The sequence below is a fragment of the Colobus angolensis genome, unplaced genomic scaffold, assembly GCF_000951035.1.
Source record: "Colobus angolensis palliatus isolate OR3802 unplaced genomic scaffold, Cang.pa_1.0 Scaffold196, whole genome shotgun sequence".
Taxonomy (NCBI): Eukaryota; Metazoa; Chordata; class Mammalia; order Primates; family Cercopithecidae; genus Colobus; species Colobus angolensis.
This window is the reverse complement of record NW_012115110.1, coordinates 6,664,343-6,684,442: the sequence shown is the minus strand read 5'-3', so window position 1 is coordinate 6,684,442 and position 20,100 is coordinate 6,664,343. Positions and strand designations below refer to the sequence as shown.

Below are 20,100 nucleotides of genomic sequence, written 5' to 3'. Positions count from 1 at the left end.
GGATGTGCACTTGTCCCACTGGGTGCTCCCAGGATGTGCACTTGTCCCACTGGGTGCTCCCAGGATGTGCACTTGTCCCACTGGGTGCTCCCAGGGAACTCCACAGTGTCCTGCAGTCTCTGAGATTTCGGCCAGGATTTCATGTGGAGGTGAACTCACCTGAAATCCACAAGCATTCTCTTTTCAACTGTATCATTTTTTATGAGCTATTATAATTCTAGTTGAGAAAATTCTTTTGGCGACAATGTTAAATTCTGTTGGTCTGAAATACATTGATGGTGTTACTCAAGCATTAAGTAGACTCTTGAGGTCTTTAAAATGCAATTATTAACCTTCTAATGATTAATTATAATTTACTTGGAGGATGAAAATCTCCTCCATGCTTACTTAAGTCAAGGAGAGATTGTTTCTGCTTGTCCTGAAGAGAGGTGCTTTGGGGAGCTCAGTGCTTCTCTTTGGGACCAGGTGCTGACTCCAAACAGCCTGAGCACAGCCAGACTGGCGTGATTTTGTTGAGCTCCGCCCTGGGGACAGTGAGAGCCTGTTTGGAAGGACACACAGCCTAGTACCTGGAGCTGTGACTGGTCTGTAGGAGGTGCTCTCTCAACTGACAAGATTCGCTACAGCTGGAAATTCAAAAATGGAAGTAGAGGTCAGAGAACAAGCAAAACAAAGACAAATGGGGGAATGAAGTGAATATGGGTACCAAAATGCAAGTACTTGTAAAGAAAAAGAAGAAGCTCTGTAAAGCCAGAATAGAATCAAGACTGCGTAGTCAGCAGCCTAGTGTTGGTTTTTGGTTTTTTTTTTCCAAATAAGCACCTGGGGAGATGCTTAAAAAGAATGCCTTTGTGAAAAATAAGTTCTTTTCAGCATTACAAGTGCAAGGCTGATATCTCATTCAAGTTTAAACTTGCTAGGGTGAGGATGAGACAACATGGATGGAAAGTATGTTGAGCAAAGTTGTGTGACATGTGACATAGCACAATGAGATGCCCTCCTCTAATATTCAGGCCTGATCGAGCCTGTCAGCCGGCACTGCCAGTTGCCTATGCCTTGTGGAATGGCTACAGTTCAGACATCGTGCTGTGAATATAACCCTATTATCTTTGTAGGTCAGAAATCATTTTAAATCAATGACCTCCATGCATATCACCTGCCTGTCCTTGTACTTATTAGAGTATCTGTTACTTGTAGTTATTACACCACCCACAAGGAAGAGTCACAATGGCTATTTATAATATGCCAGGTAGACGGGAGGCTCCAAATCCATGTCATCTGCCATCCTTCTTACAATCTCTTAAGGTAGATTGCATTATCCTCCTTCTACAGATGAGCACCGTGGGGCTCAGAGGGACTTGCCCCCTGAACCCAGGCCATACCTGATGCATACCTGAGCTAGAGCTTGAAAACAGATCCACTCCAGAGCTTGCCTCCTTCCTTCTTTACAAGCTGCTGACCTTCCTTTTGTTTAGTTGGCATTTTAGGAAATGCCAACGTTACAAACGGCCTCCATCTCTCTCTCCCAATGCCCATATTTTCATGCATGAGCTGCCGTGGAAGAGGGGTATGTGGACTCTGGAAAAGGTTGAGAGCCTTTTCTTGATTGTTATAGACTTGCATACATGATGCAATAAACTGGGGTTATTAAACCCAAAGTAGAAGAGCCTGTGTGATAATTTAATGCAGACCTTTATGGGTACAAAAGTGTGGTTAAGTGACGTAAGGAGTCAGTTCTTATGGTGCTGTGAAAACACCGTATTGCTCCATCCTGTACATCAAGCACAGAGGGCCTAAAAGCTGGGGAGCCACAGGTCCTCTCCAATCATGTGAAGAAGCTTCTACACTTGCCAATACACTTGTCAATACACTTGCCAAAGGTCTTTTACTACCTTTGAATTTTAATGTGCACGTTCCAAAAGAAAAGGGATGAATGAATCTTTCCTTCTCCTACTACCACATTATGAGGATACTTGCATGAACTGTATATACATGAGTCAGGGAAACCTCATAAAAAATAAATCCACTGCAAGAAGGGATGCCTCACTGTAGAGAAGATCTCAGGCAGACATGTACTAGAACAGATAAAACAGTTGGGAAATGGCTCAATGTTCATTGTCTAGAGATTCTGGCAGTTTCCTAGTGACGGTCTTGAATCCCTCTTGATGTCCTTGCCTGATGACTCATGTTGCCTCCTTTCCTTCTTAAAAGCATCCCAGTTTCTAGCATAAATCATCTTGTCATCTTGTTTCTAAAATGCCCAGTTTTATGTGTTTCTATAAATTTGTCTCTATATTATTCTATTGAACTTTTTATTTACCCCAGTCAAGGGCCTCTGACATTTGTTCACTCACTGCCACATATTGGGAAGTCGGCTCCCTGTGTCTTGGTCCTCCGTTTGCCCCAGCTCAGATCAACTCAGGAGACAAAGCCAGAGCCGTCATGCACATTTCCTTATTCTGCAGTAGCTTATTGGGAAGAAGGATGATAAAAACTGAATAACGTTGGAGCTCAATGTCTTCTTTCAGTAAAATCTTACATGGTTTCCTTTCAGTCTTTTAACATATTTTTTAGGCGTTAAAATATTTACCAGATTTTTAAATTTAACATTCCAATTAAAAAACTCATAAGTATGAATTTGATCTTGCAGATAAAATGATTAATTTTTCCAAGAAGTGAACCTGTAAATTTAAAATGGCATCAGAAAAAATGAACATGGCAAATAGAAATTTTGTGTTTTGGCAATTTTCACAAATATTCATGAAATTATGTATCACTAATAGGAATGTGTGATTTGGCAGAATTTTATAAGAGAGGGCTACGTGCTTGGAATGGAATAAGAGCAGAGTAGACACTAAAGTCTGTCACTTTAAGCTAGAACATTGAGACAAATATCCAGTTAATGAAACTCCTATAGACCCAAAGATATGGAGAATTGTAGGTGTGAGTTTTGGTCTTGTAGGGCGGTGTACAGAAGTGGTGCTTCTCATTTAGGGGAAGCCAGCCCGTGTCGCCATGGTACAAGTGGTTCCTATTTGAATCAGCAAATTCATGAAAGTAATGCATTTTCAATGGGTCATATTCCCCAGGAAGAAGGAAGGAATCAAATGTGCTGAAACTGTCTTTCCAGTCCTACTGCAAGGGTCTTAGCAATAACTTTTTTTCTGTCAAGGGGCTCAATGAGTGACACACCTGCGGATGCAAGGCCCCGATTGCTGTGTTGATAGTTACCAAGGATGTGCTTGACTCCAAGTCCCCACCCCATCCCACACCACACACGCAGGAAATGGAATGATAAGCTTTTCTTTAAAACTCTTTGGTGTCTCTCCAATGGCAGTTGAAATCCATACTCCTTGTTATGGGCTCCTGGCCTTGCCTGGCTTTCCACCTCCTGTCCTGTTGATCCCTTTGATCCTGACTGTGGCTTCATTTCATTCCTTGCCGTGCTTGTGGTCTTCTCCCAGGCCGCTCCTTCTGGCAGGGATGTTCTCTTCCCCCATCCTTGTCTGGGTGGCCCCTTCTCAGCCTCAGCCCTGCCTTTTCCCTATTCTCTCCTTTCTGATCCTCTGTTTCTTCTGCCTGCCCTGGCCCTCTGTACCCTTGTCCTCACTGTAAGCACTTGTTGATCTGTCTTGTTTGTCTCTTCACACTGCTCTTGAGGGCATGGGGGCTGTGTCTATCAGTTTACTAAGGAGCACCCGGTGGCCAGGACTGCCCCTCGGGGCGGTGAGGAAGTGCCTGGAACAGTACTCTGGCCGGCTCTGCCACCGTGTTTGATTTCAGTCTTGATGGAATAAGTGTAGACCTTAATTTAATATACAGAATGCATACTCAATGAGTTATCTTATTCATTAAATACTGATGATATTTACTCACATGTGTGTTTATATTAATTTATGGAGTCATTTTCAATAAATAGAGATCTGTATTTTGATAATTACCAGCCAAGTACTTTTGATTCTCACAATGATACTGCATGTTGGATGTTGCTATTGTTATTCAAAAACAGAAAACAAAGAAAATATACTGGTAAATAATGTGACTAAGTTCACACAGCCAGTAGGTGGAGGTATTGAGCCATCTATACATATATCTCTATACTCACATACGTGATACACACATATACACAGACACAAACGTGTGCATCCATCTGTTGAAATCTATCTATCTATCAATCAATCAATCATCATCATCTGTCTTTTAGTAGAAACCTCAGGAAAAGAACTTTAGCCTACCAATAGCTTTTAACCTCTGTTTAATTTCATTTAGTTTTAAGTTATCAGCTTTTAATTTTAATGAATACCTAGATAAAAATATATTTGCCCTGGAAGCTTCTACAGCAGTTTCATCTCCATGAACTATGACAATGGACACTGTACCCAATAAAGAGAGGGTCTAAAATCTGGAAATGCTTGTGGAAGGCATTTTGTAGCGACTGATACTAACAACTTAGGAACAGAAAACTGCTGGCTGTGTGTCACCTCTGAATATTGTTTCCATTAACTCATCTTATTTTTGTGAAATAGCTTGCTATTTAAAAGCTCAGCATGGTAGGCCAGGCGCCGTGGCTCACGCCTATGCTCCCAGCACTTTGGGAGGCTGAAGTGGGCAGATCACCTGAGGTTGGGAGTTCAAGACCAGTCTAACCAACATGGAGAAACCCTGTCTCTACAAAAAATACAAAATTAGCCGGGTGTGGTGGCAAAAACCTGAAATGCCAGCTACTCGGAAAGCTGAGGCAGGAGAATCTCTTGAACCCAGGAGGCAGAGTTTGCAGTGAACTGAGATAGCACCATTGCACTCCAGCCTGGGCAACAAGAGTGAAACTCTGTCTCAAAACAAACAAACAAACAAAATTCAGCATGGCTTATTTATGATCCTAAAACTCTGATCACCTTTAAGCTTTATATATATATATACACATATATGCTTGATCATTCCTTATCATTATGTGAAGTTCTGTTCAATAGAAATTATTGCAAGGGACATTAAGAGTAAGTAAATGGTGACTGTTATTTTGCAGTCAAAAGCCACTTTGTGTGATACTTGCCAAAGTCAGGCTGGAAAATGCCCGTACATTATGCCAAAATAATAATAGCCACCATTTATTGGCATCCTACTATGCATCAGCCTGTTTAATTTTTACAGCTTTGCAAACTAAGTCTGATTGTCAGATGCAACAACAGAAAATATCAGATGTCAATGGTCCAGCCAGGGCAGAGCCAAAGGCATCGGGTACAGGCTTTTTCCAGCCTGACTGTGGCAAGTGTGTCACAAGGCAACTTTTGACTGCAAAATAATTTATAATAGATTTTGATTCTAGTAAGATTTTTGTAGAGTAGGGATTCCTTTGTGCCTTTAATATTCACTCCGATTGTAGACAAATATCTTTATATCAATGATCAGATCGAGCCATTTGAATATGGTATACCCCCATATTGATGCTTTAGACATTGGAATAGAAAGAATATAGAATGGGAGGCTTCATTTGGATGCTCAGTATTTGGTTTTGTGTGGTCAAAATCTCAAAATTTTTGATGCTTTTCTTCGCATCACTTGTAATTACATATATGGTGAGTCACTTCTCCTAGTCTTATCTGTATGGTCACTATTATGTAAGAAAACATGCAAAATAAAAGTTCTTATATCATGAAGAATAATTCTTATTAACATGATGTATTTTGTACAACACTATAATACATAACTCAGTCTGTTTTACAAACATTAGAAAAGACAGTTTCTCCATGCATGTATTTACATAGTGGCTGACATGCCTGCTTTTCCTGTGATGCAGTCAGCAGCACACCTGAGATCTCTCTTTCATGCACTCCTATCCATTGTACACAAAAAGAAAAGGCCCGATTTTCCTTCTGACTTGTTCAGCTCACTCAGGAGTGACAGATACTAGTTTGTGGTGAATTGCATTTTGAGAAAAGACAGAACTTAAATAATGGAAGGAAAACAAAATTCATCTTATCATCCTGCCTGGCAAGACTCTAACATCACCTACTTCCAAATTTCTATCAATAAATATAAGAGCTATTTGACTGTCTGTTTTACAATGATTCCCACTTTTTTATTGTCTTTGAAAAAGGAACAGTATGCTTGCCGAATTTCCAGAGACTCTACTTTTCAAGAAACTGTGTTTCCCTAGTTAATGGCAGGTCACACAGTCAGGGGTCCACCCTCATCCTGAAGGACCAGTGTAGGCCCACAGGATGTGTTACCAAATGCAGTCTCACTCCCTGACCAGCACAACCTGCACTGCATGGTGAATTAGCAAACAGCACTCACTACACTCGGAATACAAATTCTTCTCTTGTTTTTGCAAACCAAAAGGAAAACCTGTATTTGAGCATTTCCATCTAAAATGCACGTTGTGATCTTACAACATTGGTTCAGGGTAGTTTGGAGACATGGTGGAGGCTCTCTGTGGAAAGAGGAAACTGTGCATCAATCTGCCTACCATTACTCAGTTTTCTCCTTATCTGCAAAAGCGGATGTGGTTTGCTGGAACAGACACAGGGTGTGGAATGACCCCCCGAGAGTCATTTACTGGCTGTCTGAGGCTATGGTGGGCCCTCCTTGAAACACCCTCTGGAGTTGGGTCAAACACTTTCCAACAATGTTCTTGTTTAATAAGTCCTTAAATTGTTTCTTCTTCCTCCCACTTTTTCTTCTTTCTGTGTCATTCCTGACATCCGTGATAGCTGTGGTTTAAAGTTTCATCTCATCATTTATTGTCTCTCTAGTTGGTTCTGAAACCCCCCTCAGACTGTTCCTAAGTAAACCTGCTTACCACTCGCTGTGGAAAGATGACTGTCCAGCCAAGAGCTTACCATTGTTTTTCTAAAGCAGAAAGTCAAATCCTGTTGAATATTGCTAGCATTTAATTGATTGTTTTCTTTTTGCAACCACTGTTTATTTTTTTTTCAGTATAGTGTAATGCAGTGGTCCCTAAACTTTTTGGCACCAAGAACCAGTTTCATGGAAGATAAGTTTTCCATCAACTGGGGGTGGATAGAGGGGATGGTTGAGGGATGAAACTGTTCTGCCTCAGATCATTAGGCATTAGATTCTCATAAGACGTGTACAACTTAGATCCCTCACATGCACAGTTCACAGCAGGGTTCCCGCTCCTATGAGAATTTAATGCTGTCACTGATCTGACGGGAGGCAGAGCTCAGGAGGTAACATTCATTTGCCTGCTGCTCACCTCCTGCTGTGTGGTCTGGCTCCTAACAGGCCATGGACTGGTACTGGTCTATGTCCTGGGGGTTGGTGACCCTTGGTCTAATGGATTCAGGGCTTTCCATCCCCCTTCGCCATTGCTAGTTATGTGAATTTAGACAAGTTATTAAATCTCTGGGCTTTAGTGTCCTCATCTATGAAATGGGAAGAATAGCACAGCACCTAGCTCTGTGATTCTTGTGAGTTCAATGGGAATATAAAGCGCCAAGCACAGATCTTGGCGCGAGAATTAGCATTCTACAGATATTAGCTGTTTTTATTATAAACTCAACCTTCAGCTGGAAACCATAAAAGATCTTTCTTCCTTTGTATCTTCTTATTTTTTGGCTCAGGACTTCTGAGAAACTGGAGCTATTTACTATGTGGTTTTCATGCCATTTGTCCCCAAGTTAATAGCAGAAGTGGGTAGTAGTGAGTATATTTGGTAAATCTTGGTGGACTCTGCCTCATGCCTCCTGCATGTGTGCTGGTAACCTAAGACCCAGGCTAGACACCTTTGGACCCTTACGCCTTCTCTCTTTGTTTTCCCCACTTTAGGTAGGGTTTCTTGTTGCTGTTTTTGTTGTTGCTTGTTTTAGTACAATTCCCAAACTCGAGTTTAGTTCAGCCAGGGTGCAGGACCCATTCCAAAATAATTTAGCCTCTTCTTTAGAATTAGACATGCCAGGGATGATTTTCTTTACACGTGGTTTGGAAATTGTTCCGTATCTTTGCTTTTGGGGCCTGCTTTATCAACTAATTCTTTTTTGGAGACTTACAGTGAACACAAACTTAACTGCCCCCCCGCCCCGCCCCCAGTATTTTCTTCATGTTCCAAAAACACAAATGACAGATGTGTAATCTGCTGTTTTTGTGAGCATCTCTCCAGGATATTAAAGCGTACTATTATAGTAAAGATATCTAACCTCCATCTTTTACAATGTTATGCAATTCAAGTTTTTTTTAAATAGTTGTTTAGGGTGAAAGCAATAGTGAATTAAGAATATGTTTGACAGTGTATAAGTTAAAATCACCTCAGTATATTACTTGATATACTTCAATAACTTAACAATGTATTGTACTGAAGGGAAAAGTATCATACATAAACCATTTAGACTATTTGTTACATTTTAAAAATATAAAGTTGGATTAAATTAAAACATTTTGTGAAAATATCAAATATAGGTATTGATTGAAAATTTACAATAGTTTTCCTGGACAGAATAACAGAGTAGTCAATGCCAACCCTTTGTCAATGTCTGAAGTCAACGTCTGCATTTCAGACCTTAGATGATTCCGTTTATGTGTCTTACTCATAACATTAATGGCTTATCTTGCAGCCACACATATTTTAGTTGTCCTGCCAGTAGCATGTTATTATTGCAATGCAATTCTATCTGGAAAAGTACAAGGCCAATTGAATTGCCCCAACAAACTAATTGTCCCTGAAAATGTGTCTTTGTGAATATACTTGTTGTCTGTATCTTTCCATTAATTTTCGACACCAAAGGTTACTGCTATAATTATCCTAGTTTGCACCACAAAATTAAGACACTTGCTGATTGAATGAATAGCATTTAGAAATAGAGAAGAATAAAACCTTGTGATTAGATTTTTAAAAGCAAATATTAGGGAGTATGTGTATCTCAACATGTACTATCTCTATGATCACTGGTTTCAAACTGGAGGTTAGGAAGCTAAAACTTCAAATGCTCTATGTAAAATTCAGTTGATAATGTGTATTTCCTAAACTCCTAATGAGCTTGGTGATTAAGTAAAGGCTTTGTCATAATTTTTTCATTTCTTTATCCCCATTTTAAAGCTAATTGTGAGACCAGAAAACTACAAAGCAATGTCTCCATCCCAATACTCTTCCCTCCTCTAAATGTATTACCAAGCAACCCAGAAATCAGAAAATCAGAGTTGTTTTTCACCGTTCCATGGTCACCATAGTAACAGAAATTGCTAAAGCTAATTCCAGACACACCTTACAGTTTTAGTCTTCATTTTCATTCCCAGCAATGAAAACAGTTTTAAAGTCCTTAGTAAAAGCACATACCTTATGTCAAAGTCACAGGAATGTATATAAGTTAAGTCAAATAATTTTGTTGTCTTGCACACAAATAGGATTGTAGACTGCTATATTCTGAGTCACATTTCATCTTTTTAATCCTATTTTCTCCCTCTCTTTCTGAAGGTTATGTAAGAATTTGCAAATAAAGTAATACATATTGCTCTAAAATGTACTGCAAATATTTGCTGCCAATGTTTGATGGTATTAACGTCACATTAACTCAAGCCCTAATTTAGCTCAGGATACTTCAGTGTGCAGTCATACCAGTGCCTTCTCATTATGTAGAATCTGTGTATGACACTGAGTTTCCCAACAGTGTAGAAGTGTAGATCATTAAGCTGCTCACACGGCCTCCCAATTGCCCTAGAGGAACCAGGTGTTATCTAAACAAAACCATGTCTCTTTGGATGAAGTACTGAGCAGGCAAGACCAAAAGGGAATGACATGAATGTTGAGATTTTCTCCCTCTTTTCTGTTTTTTCCAGAGCCAAACTTTGTGTCATCTTATGACATCGGAAATTTTACCTACTTCTTTTTCCGAGAAAATGCAGTAGAGCACGACTGTGGGAAAACAGTGTTCTCCAGAGCTGCCCGGGTGTGCAAGAATGATATTGGTGGGCGCTTCCTGCTGGAAGACACCTGGACCACATTCATGAAGGCTCGCCTGAACTGCTCCCGTCCTGGGGAAGTCCCCTTTTACTACAACGAATTGCAGAGTACTTTCTTCCTGCCTGAGCTGGATTTGATCTATGGCATCTTTACCACCAATGTGTATGTAACTTGAAATAATTTTTCTCCCCTCTCTCTTACTCATTCTGAATAAGTCTTTTGTTCTTTGACCTCTGAGGTTTTAAATTTGCTTTAAAGAAAATCTTTCTTATTTTACTGGGCTAAACAGACAAAAAAAGAGGACTTTTCAATGAACTACCTTTAGACAAAGATACATGATTTGTGAGACTGGTATTAGGAAAAATACTCCAAATCAAGAAAGTTTGTGTCAGTCTTTAGGATATAGTGACATTAAATTATTCTACTATAAATTGCTCCTTCCTGATTTGCCATTGTGTTCTGGACACTTTTTGAAATACTGGTACATATTATACGTATATTTTTTTCTATATGCATCATGCATTTGTGTATAATGAAAATAATGTTGTCTGGAGAATCTGAAATCTTTGAGATAACATGATTCTTGCTTAAACCTTGCTCATATTTGAAAGGCACATTTTCCATAGCTGCATTTTATGTCAATTATACTTTTAAAATATTTTTATAAAAATTCTAGTATGTTTTGTTTGGGGGTGGGACAGGGAGATACTCCTAACTTTAGAATGAACAGTATTTGGGCTGGCTTAAGCCTATGAAGTTTTCTGATCTCCTTCACTCTTAGTCTAGCGGACTATCGTATGTCCCCAAAGTTATTTCCCATCCTTAGCTGGTATGCTGTGTAAGACTCAACAGGAGCACATGCCAAACCCAGGAATCAAGGATCACATTGAGACTCTGAGCATCACTTTCCTACACATTGGCTGTGGTGCTGCTGATCCTACACTATGGGTTCTGATTTGAAATCTCTCATCTTGTGACTTAACACTTTAAGCAAAAGCCAAATATTTGTATCCAAAGTAAAGGATCCAAATCTAGTTGGGTTGGAAGTGCTGATAAATGAGGTAGGATGACCAAAAGTCCTGAATTGCCTGAGATTATCCTGGTTTTAGCACTGATGACAGCCCTGTAACTAAGGGCACCTCTTATTCCTGGGTGAACCAGGACAGCTGGTCACCCTAGGATGTCCTCTCTGCTTCCTAAGTGTTTTAATTTACTTTTTCATCTCTTGGGCATCTGATGCCTGCCCATGAGTGGCCTTTCTAAAACATCACTTTACCTGCAGCTTATTTCCTCATTAAACTTCTCTTCCTGGTCTCTCAACTGCTTAACTTGGGTGTTAATATTGGCTTAGTAACAGCTTTTACCCCCCATGAAGAGTCTTCTTTCTGACATGAGGTTAGAAAAGTAAGGCTAGTTTGGATGGCTCCACACATACCCTTTACTCCCCATGGCCATATTTGTTTTCGTAAATCTGGTCTTCAACCCAGAGGTTATTTCTTCTCTTTGATAAGTTTCTTAAAAAAAATCAATCTACAGTTTCTGAAGTTGATTTTCTTTCCAAAACCTTGTTTACAAACTAGTATAGGTCGCACAACATAAGTGTGCATTTGCTCAGTTGACATCAGTTTTATGCACAAGGAGAGTCCGGTTTACTTAGCTCCTCATTCCCCTGGCTCTGGGCAAAACAAAACAAAACAAAACAAAACAAAACACCAGTTTCAGAAGTTATAAAAGTACTATGCCTGAAACATTCCAAGATGGTATATGGTCAATTTAGATAGTTGCAAAAATAAGTTCAGACTATTCTGGACTATTTGTTTAGTGTTGCAAATTCCCATCATGTCAGAAGTCACCCCAATGTACAGAATCTGTATTTTTAGAGATAGAAGCATCACATCTTCCCCTTCTCCTTGGAATACTAATTTGTGTTAGGTCTTGGGAATGCATTTCTAATATGCCCATCTCAAATTTCACAATATTTTCCACCTCCTTTTCATGTCTCAGACAACGTTTGCTTCAAATAGAAAGAAAATGAGGATCAGAGATATTATGAATTAGAAAGCTGTCTAATACTGGGCTGAGCTTCAGGGCTTAGAATATTGCTTTGCCTCTGTACATTCATCAAGGTTTCTCAGCTCTAGAGGAATGGGGAAAAGTGGGGAAAAGATAACCATTCTGACTCCTTCTGTCCCTAGCACGACTGTGTAGTTTTCTCAATCACTTGAGTATGGGTTGGCCTGAAGGAAATGGTGTGCTGCTACAGTGGAGTCTAAAGATTTGGCTTTTTTCCTAGATATCTAAAAATGGTGCTCACCATTATAGTTGTTTATAGTGTAGAGATTGTAGTAAAGTATTACTATGTATAGATATGGATATACAGATAGTAAAGTTGCTGTGGGGGGTAGGTTTTTTTACTGCTCTTCTAAATTTTTAGCTTGATTGCTGATAGAAGCCAGGTTGGAACAGGTGGCTGCAGGTCTGTCATACAAATGAGCTTGTTCATACTGATTCCAGCTTTAAGCCTACTCATTCTCAAGGTCATGATCTAGACCTGGCCTGCCCTCGCCTGCCCACAGGTCTGGAGACCCTGTAGATGTAAGTGAATAATTACTTCCTGTAGACAATCCCATCCTAGGAAGAGGGGGCAGGGCAGAGGGAGGAGCACAGTGGAGTCACACAGGCTCACCCTTTGCCCCCAGAGCACAGCAAGTGAAAGGGTAGAGAGGCAGACATGGGGTCTACTATACCAATTGTGCCCACCAGGGGATGGCACAGGGGACAGGAGGAAGTGTTCCCACAACACTATTAAAGGATGCTCACACTGGCAACTACTGGGACATCCAGGGGAGTCTCTGGGTGACACCACAGCCCGGGTCAGCCCGTTCAGTCCTGGTGGTTGTAGTGAACAGAGAAACATATGCCAGCAGGAAGAAGAGTAGGTTCTTCCTTTACCTGGAAGCTGCCTGGCAACCTGGGGCCCCATGCAAAGCAGGTACAAATCCTGCTTCATTTCTCTGCAGCCTATGACTTGGGCTAAGCAACCTCTCTGTGGTACTGTTTTCTGATCTGTAAGTCAGGGTCTTCTCAGGATCTGTAGGTTCTCTGTGAGAAATTAGATGACCCGTATCAAGTGCTTAGCAGGGGGCTCAAGGAGATACTGTTATTATTCATAATATCCCCGCTTTGCCGGCCCAAGGCACGCCTGGATGGGATGTCCTGTGTCTAGCCATTCTTACCCCAGCATACTTGTTTTCTTTTCCTTATTAAAGTCTACTCACGTGTTCAAAGGCCAGTGTCTTCCCTGTCCTTGTGTTTTAACTTCTCCCATTCACTCTAGGGATAATGAAGAGTCAAAACAGCAGACCGAACAAACCCATAGCTGGTGTTCACTCCTTTACTTTCCAGCGCCGGGTCCTGTATGCATCATGCTGGGCCTTGTCCTTGGTGCTGGACTTCTGGAGAAAATGCAGAAGGCGCTCAATACCCTCAAGGCCCTACCTTTCCATAAGGATGTGTTTACTGTCTGCTCTGCTGAAGCAGAATCCTGTCTACTTCACCCAGAGATATTGCAAAGGATTGGAAATCCTGACATTTGGAGCCAGCCTGGGGTTCAAGTCCAATTTCCTCATTTAGTAGCTGGCTGACACTGGGGAAGGGTCTTGTCCTCACTGTGCCTAGTTTTCCTTACCTGTGAATTTCCTTCACCTTATGAGGATTAAATGAATGGGAATTAGTAAAGTCCTTGGAATAGTGCCTAGCTCCTATTCAGTATTTATCAAATCAAACAAATATAAGGTAGGTATTTCAGTTTTGGAGTTTGTTGGACCTTTCCTTTGATGCAGGAAAAAAAAAAATGGATGAGAAGTGCATGTAGTATTGTCTCAGAGCAAGAGAAAATATATGTAAGCTTTCTCCTTTTATCTCCACTTCCCCTTCGAGAACCCAGACTGAGTTCAAAATGTGAATTTACTTAACCAAATAATGTTGCTGTTTCCATACTTAGTCAGAGGGCGCTGACCTTCTGAGGGCTCCCATTTATGACTTACTTTCAGAGCCTGAATTCTAAATTACGACTTCAGGATTTCATATGTCAGTGCTATGTCAGATTTTTCTCTTTGACCCTTTGAATTTAAAATCTATTTTAAATTAAAAGAAAATATGAAGAGTCAGACAGTCACTTTTCATAAAATACTTTGAGTTGATTTTTTTTTTAAAGGATGACAAATAAGACAAATATCTGGGTTAAAATACACACACAGACACACACACACACACACATACACACACACAATAGCTTGCCCTGCTGCCGGGCAAAGTGACCAGCTAGGTCAGGAAGGGAACTGCTTGAGGCTGATGAAAGATGCCATCCGCTGGAGAAGAAAGTCTTTTTCTTCCAGAATTTGAAAGGTGAAGCAGATAGCTCTTCAGAATCCCTGTGGCCTCTGTTGCAGCTGAGTGAATTAATCCTGGCTGACAGAATTACAAGTGTGGTAAATGCTAACTAGCCTAGCTTCTATACCAAGGTGTTTGTTCCTCCACAGGGGAGTGCCGTTCACACTCTGACGTCATCCTTTTGGGATGTTTAAGAGACTGTGGCCTTGAGACCTCTGGAAGCTGTTTCAGGTCACAGCTGCTGCCTACTCCATGGGGAGGTCAGCAGGTGCTGCCGAGCTCTCTGATTGCCTTCTCCTCTCTCTCCCTTGGCTCCCAGGAACAGCATCGCAGCCTCAGCTGTGTGCATCTTCAACCTGAGCGCCATCGCACAGGCCTTCGCCGGGCCCTTCAAGTACCAAGAGAACTCGCGCTCGGCCTGGCTACCGTATCCGAACCCAAACCCCAACTTCCAGGTAATTTTCGGGGGGCAAAGGGGTACTGTCGACATCTGCCATGAAGAATGCAGAAGCCTTGTGTAGACAGGCAAGGGTAATTTAAACCGCGGTGCATGCACCATGCAGCTGTCTCCCTGGCCCCTCACGGACAGCCCCACACTCTGCTGGCTAATGTCAATAGACCGAGGCCTTTTGTGAACTGTGGCGCCTGGACCCAAAAAGGGCCTTTTGTCAGCTGTGATGCCTGAGACTGGGCGGAAAAAGGCCAGCATTCTGCAGCAGGTTAGGAATCCAGGCTTCAATTAGTACTAATGATGCTGGGCTCTGTGTCCTCAGAATCTCTGATCCCTAATGAATGACATTCTAATGAATGGGGTTCAGGGCACAGAGCAGTGGAGACACACAAACAGGATTAGAGCGCTAATTGGCAAATGTGGCGGGATTCCCTGTGGGGAAGGACAGAATGTGATGCAGGCAGCTGAGGAAAGAAAAGGAGGTGGAGGCCCTTCATCTGTTATCACAAAACTGTAGGAGGTTCAAGCTTCCAAGGCTTTGTGAGGTATCCATGTCCCGGTGTTCAGAAGAACCTGGGACCTAAAGAGATGAAGGAATTTACTCATGTTTGGTGAGCTGGCAGGTGTATTAGTCAGCTTGGACTGCTGTAACAAAACACCACTGACTGGGTAGCTTAAAAAAGACACATGTATTTTCTTACAGTTTTAGAAACTAGACCTTCAAGACAAAAGCGTGAACAGGGTCATTTTCAGGTGTGGGCTCTCTCTTCCTGGCTTACAGGTGGACATCTTGCTGTGTTCTCACATGGTGGAGAGAGAGACACCTTTGGGATATCTCTTCCTGTTTTGCAGGGGCACCAGCTCCACTGGGCCAGGGCCCCACCCTTATAACCTCACTTACCCTCATTTACTACCATTAAGACCCCATCTGCATATACAGCCACACTGGAGAGTAGGAATTTGGGTGGTTTATAGACATTGGGTCCATAGCAGCAGGCTTCCCTGGAGGGCCTTCTGACAGCTTTCTTAAGATCATCATCATCATTATTATCATGGCTGTCATTTTTAGCACCAGCAAGTCCCAGACCCTGTGCTAGATGCTTCAGATAGATCAGCTTACACACTGGCAGCAGTGCTGTGGTGGGTAATGCCTTCTCCATGTGCAGGGTAGGACATTGGGCCTGGGGCAGATCACCTGGCCAGGCCACACAGCTGATTAGTAGCCGAGGGAGGATCCCAACCTCATCCTCAGATGCAAAATCCTAGCCTATTCCAACTAAATGACCATTAGTTACTATTACTAATCAGTGGTAGAAGTGGGTCCTGGATCTGGAACTCCCACAATCAGGCGTATGGAAAGGTTCAATGATTTTACACTTTACTTTGATTTTTGCAAGGACCATTCAATTATGGTTGTTTTGAAGGAGTTTTGTGTTTGTTGTTGTCCTTAAGTTTTTGAAGGAGCATGGGATGAAAAATAGGATGGCTGGCTTACATGTCATCTTGCCGTGTACTGCTTTCCTTGAGCAAATTCTGTGCATTTTTATCACACATCTATCTATTATGCATCTTTATTGCATATTTCCATCAAAAAAAGGGGAGAGGGATAAAAATGCATACATGTAGTTTAGGAGTTAATTTTGATAACACTGATTAATGTGCATAGTTTGCTGTATAAAATATTCGATAAATACAACTCTTAGGGGCTGGACACAGAGGCTCACGCCTGTAATCACAGTGCTTTGTGAGGCCAAGGCAGGAGGATCTCCTGAGGCCAGGATTTCGAGCCACGCCTAGGTAACAGAGTGAGACCCTATCTCTACAAGAATAATAATAAACAAAATTAACCAGGCATAGGGGCACACACCTGTAGTCCTAGCTATCTGGGAATCCGAGGTGGAGGATTGCTTGAGCCCAGGAGTTCAATCAGTGAGCTATAATCCATCCGTTGCACTCCAGTCTGGGTGACAGAGCAAGACCCTGTCTCTAAAAATACAAAAACCAATCATGTATTTGGTGCTTTCTACATATCACATGTTGTGTAAATGCATATTTTGTCTCATTTTTCTCCTCTTGTGTACAGGAAATACTCCTTTTAAGAAAGTCCTTTGTATAATAAAATCCTGAAGGTTAAATAATTAATAATGCTTACTGTATTTATAATGTATTTTCAATACACTGATGTTTTTATTGCAAAAGTCTTTACTGTGAACAGCCTGGCTTAGTAAACTTCGTAGCCCCTTACCACCTCCAGGCGGTGGATAACTTGTAGCCCGTTCATCTGGATACATTTCCAGCACAGAGCAAATCTCATTTCCTAAGGCCAGGAGCGCCTGGTTTTATAATGCCAGTGTCACACTGAAGGGCTTCGTCTCATTCAGGGATGGAGGCCAGTCCGTGTAGCATAATGAATGAGGCATGCAGAAATTGGCATGTGTTGGAAGCTTGCATTGCTGAGCTGCTCTTCTCTGAGTATTATTTAAGACTCCAGTGGAGCTCAAGTTACAGATGATGGTGGTTCTTCGTATAACTCCTAGTACAAGTATGTAGCAAGTGGTTTCTTTATGTTTACTCTATTTGATAACCACACTGGCAAAGTATCCTCACTGACATTCATGAAACCATCCAGACTGGCATAGAGTGAGAATTCAATTTGAGCTAAGGATCCCTCCCCAGACATGTATAAGAGGCCTTATGTTTGCAATAACCCACAACGGAAAGTGGTTAGATTTTTTAAATTCTAGTTTTTCCTACTGACATTTAGAAGTTTGTGCAGTACTTACATACTAGAAGGAGCTAATTAATCAGAGAAGCAGAACGTAGATTTGGATTCAGGAAGAAGAATGGGTTAGGAGAGATGGTGCATGATATTTCAACATTTAATATAGAAATCTCAAAACAGTAACAAAACGACAAAAAGTATCATTTTTCTCAGACAAAATATATAAACCACTCTAGGTGGTGCTTCAGAGACCCACCCTCTTAGAGGCTGCAGTCCTCAAAGTCATCCAGACCCTGACCCTCAGTAAGACACGCAACAATCACTGATGTAAAACGTCACCAGGCCCAGTGGCACAGCTGAGCTGTGACAGACTCCAGAATTTCCTGTGCAACTTTGATTAGTGTCACTCAGAAAGGATGAAGTTGAAATGGACAAATAGACCCTCAAAGGTACCTCAAAGGTAGTTAAGTGGATGAGGAGGCAGTTGTTGGAGGAGCAAGTGCAGGGATCTGACCCTGTCCATTAGGACCCTTCTATATGCAAAGCAGGTTTTTGTTTTGTTTTGTTTCTGAGACAGAGTCTTGCTCTGTTGCCCAGGCTGGAGTGCAGTGGTGCGATCTCAACTCACTGCAACCTCCACCTCCTGGGTTCAAGCAGTTCTCTGCCTCAGCCTCCTAAGTAGCTGGGATTACAGGTGCCCACCACCACACCCCACAAATTTTTGTGTTTTTAGTACAGAGGGGGGTTTCACCATCTTTACGAGGCTGGTGTTGAACTTCTGACCTTGTGATCCACTTGTCTCGGCCTCTCAAAGTGCCAGGATTACAGACGTGAGCCACCACCCCCTGGCCCGCCCAGCATGTTTGCATCAAGATGCAAGGGAGTGAGTGCATGAAGGGGCTGATTAAACTGGGCACTCCTGCAGGAGGTTAGGTGATTGTGGGCTTGACCACCATGTGCTAGTGTGCTAGAACAAGAATGGATTTGTTGTCTTAGAAACAAGTAAATAAACAAAAGTGCAAATATTTATTATCATTTAAAAAAATAGTAGAATTACTGATGAATTACTTGAAGAGAGGTTGGCATGAAAACTGGTTGTGGATTGTAGGGCACATGAGAGCTTGGCTGTGCTTTTACTATTTTTATTGTTTTCTTCTTGCATGGTGAATCCAGGGCATCACACCGTGCCCCACACAGACACAATGGGAGTTCAGCATAAAAGGCAAGGCTAGAAAATTTTCAGGTGTTAAGAGAGCTCGGTGGGTTGCTTACAATCCAATACATAGGTTCTATAACTCTGAATACTCTTCCAACTATTTGAAATAGAAGCACTGGGTGGAGTATTCATTATAGCCAGCAAAAAGAAACCAAGAAGTAGCAGAGTATGCCTCAAAACCAATTATTGGCAATTCTGGCAGTCACAAATAAGATTGATACAGGTGACATATACATAAAGATGACAAGGCATGGTGAGTGATCCTGCCTCACCCCTGCCACTGAGAACTCCCTGTTAGGTCTCCAATTTCTCTGAGTTCCTTAAGAACAGCAAGAGATTCTCATTTTTATATTATGCCTCCTGGTTTTCGTGCTACCAATTTTTTTTTTTAAACACTCTACTTACAAAACATGACCTGTGTGCAAACTTCACCCAGAAGGTAGGCAGCTCATTGCCGCTGTACTTTAGATGTCACCACTGATTTCAGGAATGGAAACCATCACACATAACGTCATGCTCAGAACTGGCACTCACCTGTGTAGACATTAGATCAAGCCTAGTAAAGCTCTTTTTCATTTTGCAAAACATGTGTTGACAGGTAAGGACATGTCCCTGACCTCCAAATGTTACTGTTCAATACTGTAATTATATAAGACTTCCTAGCACATCCCCTCACCCCCCAATTATGACTGCTCGCGTATTCACTCAGTGTTTCCTTCCCTTCTTTGTTTATACACTCATTTCCCTCTGGTCACTGAAACCCAACAGACCATAGAATTGCTGTCCTGCTCCAAGACCAATGCATTTACCATTCACCATTCACCATGAGTTTGAATGGCTTCTCTTTAGTGCCAGGCACATTGTCTTGTTCTTTGGCATTTATAGGGACTTTCAGTTAATTTACAAATGCTTTCCATGGATCATCTCAGCTGGTCTCACAGTAGCCCTGAGAAATGAGCAGAGTAATTATTTTCCTAGCCACTGGACAGACACGTAAAGAGACAGACACTGAGAGGCGAGACCTCACCTCAGACCATGTGGCAGGAGAGTTACCACTCACCTGATTCTGTGTGGCTTGGAGTTATGAAGCCAGAGTAGCACTCAGGTCACGGCAGGGCAGAGCCCCTCACCTAAACTCACACAGTCTTTGCCTGTGGAACGTGAGGTGTCCCTGCAAGGGTGTGATAGTAAATTAAGCCTTGGACTGGATGCATGAAATCCATTTAACTCTCAGATTCTCTTTGTCAACAACCATCCTATCATTTTATGGCATATGGAGCATTTCATCAAATGCTGTAAAAATATTGTCAGACTGGGCGCGGTGGCTCAAGCCTGTAATCCCAGCACTTTGGGAGGCCGAGGCGGGCGGATCACGAGGTCAGGAGATCGAGACCATCCTGGCTAAC

General features: G+C 41.8%; 1 protein-coding gene across 1 annotated transcript in view; it reads left to right on the top strand.

Moving 5' to 3' along the window:
* SEMA5A (sema domain, seven thrombospondin repeats (type 1 and type 1-like), transmembrane domain (TM) and short cytoplasmic domain, (semaphorin) 5A) overlaps positions 1–20,100 on the top strand; it is a 539,042-nt gene that overhangs the window by 342,300 nt on the left and 176,642 nt on the right. The window contains exons 9-10 of the mRNA XM_011940969.1: positions 9,790–10,075; positions 14,625–14,760. Of these exons, the coding sequence (XP_011796359.1) occupies positions 9,790–10,075; positions 14,625–14,760 (422 nt within the window). The remainder of the gene's footprint in view (positions 1–9,789; positions 10,076–14,624; positions 14,761–20,100) is intronic.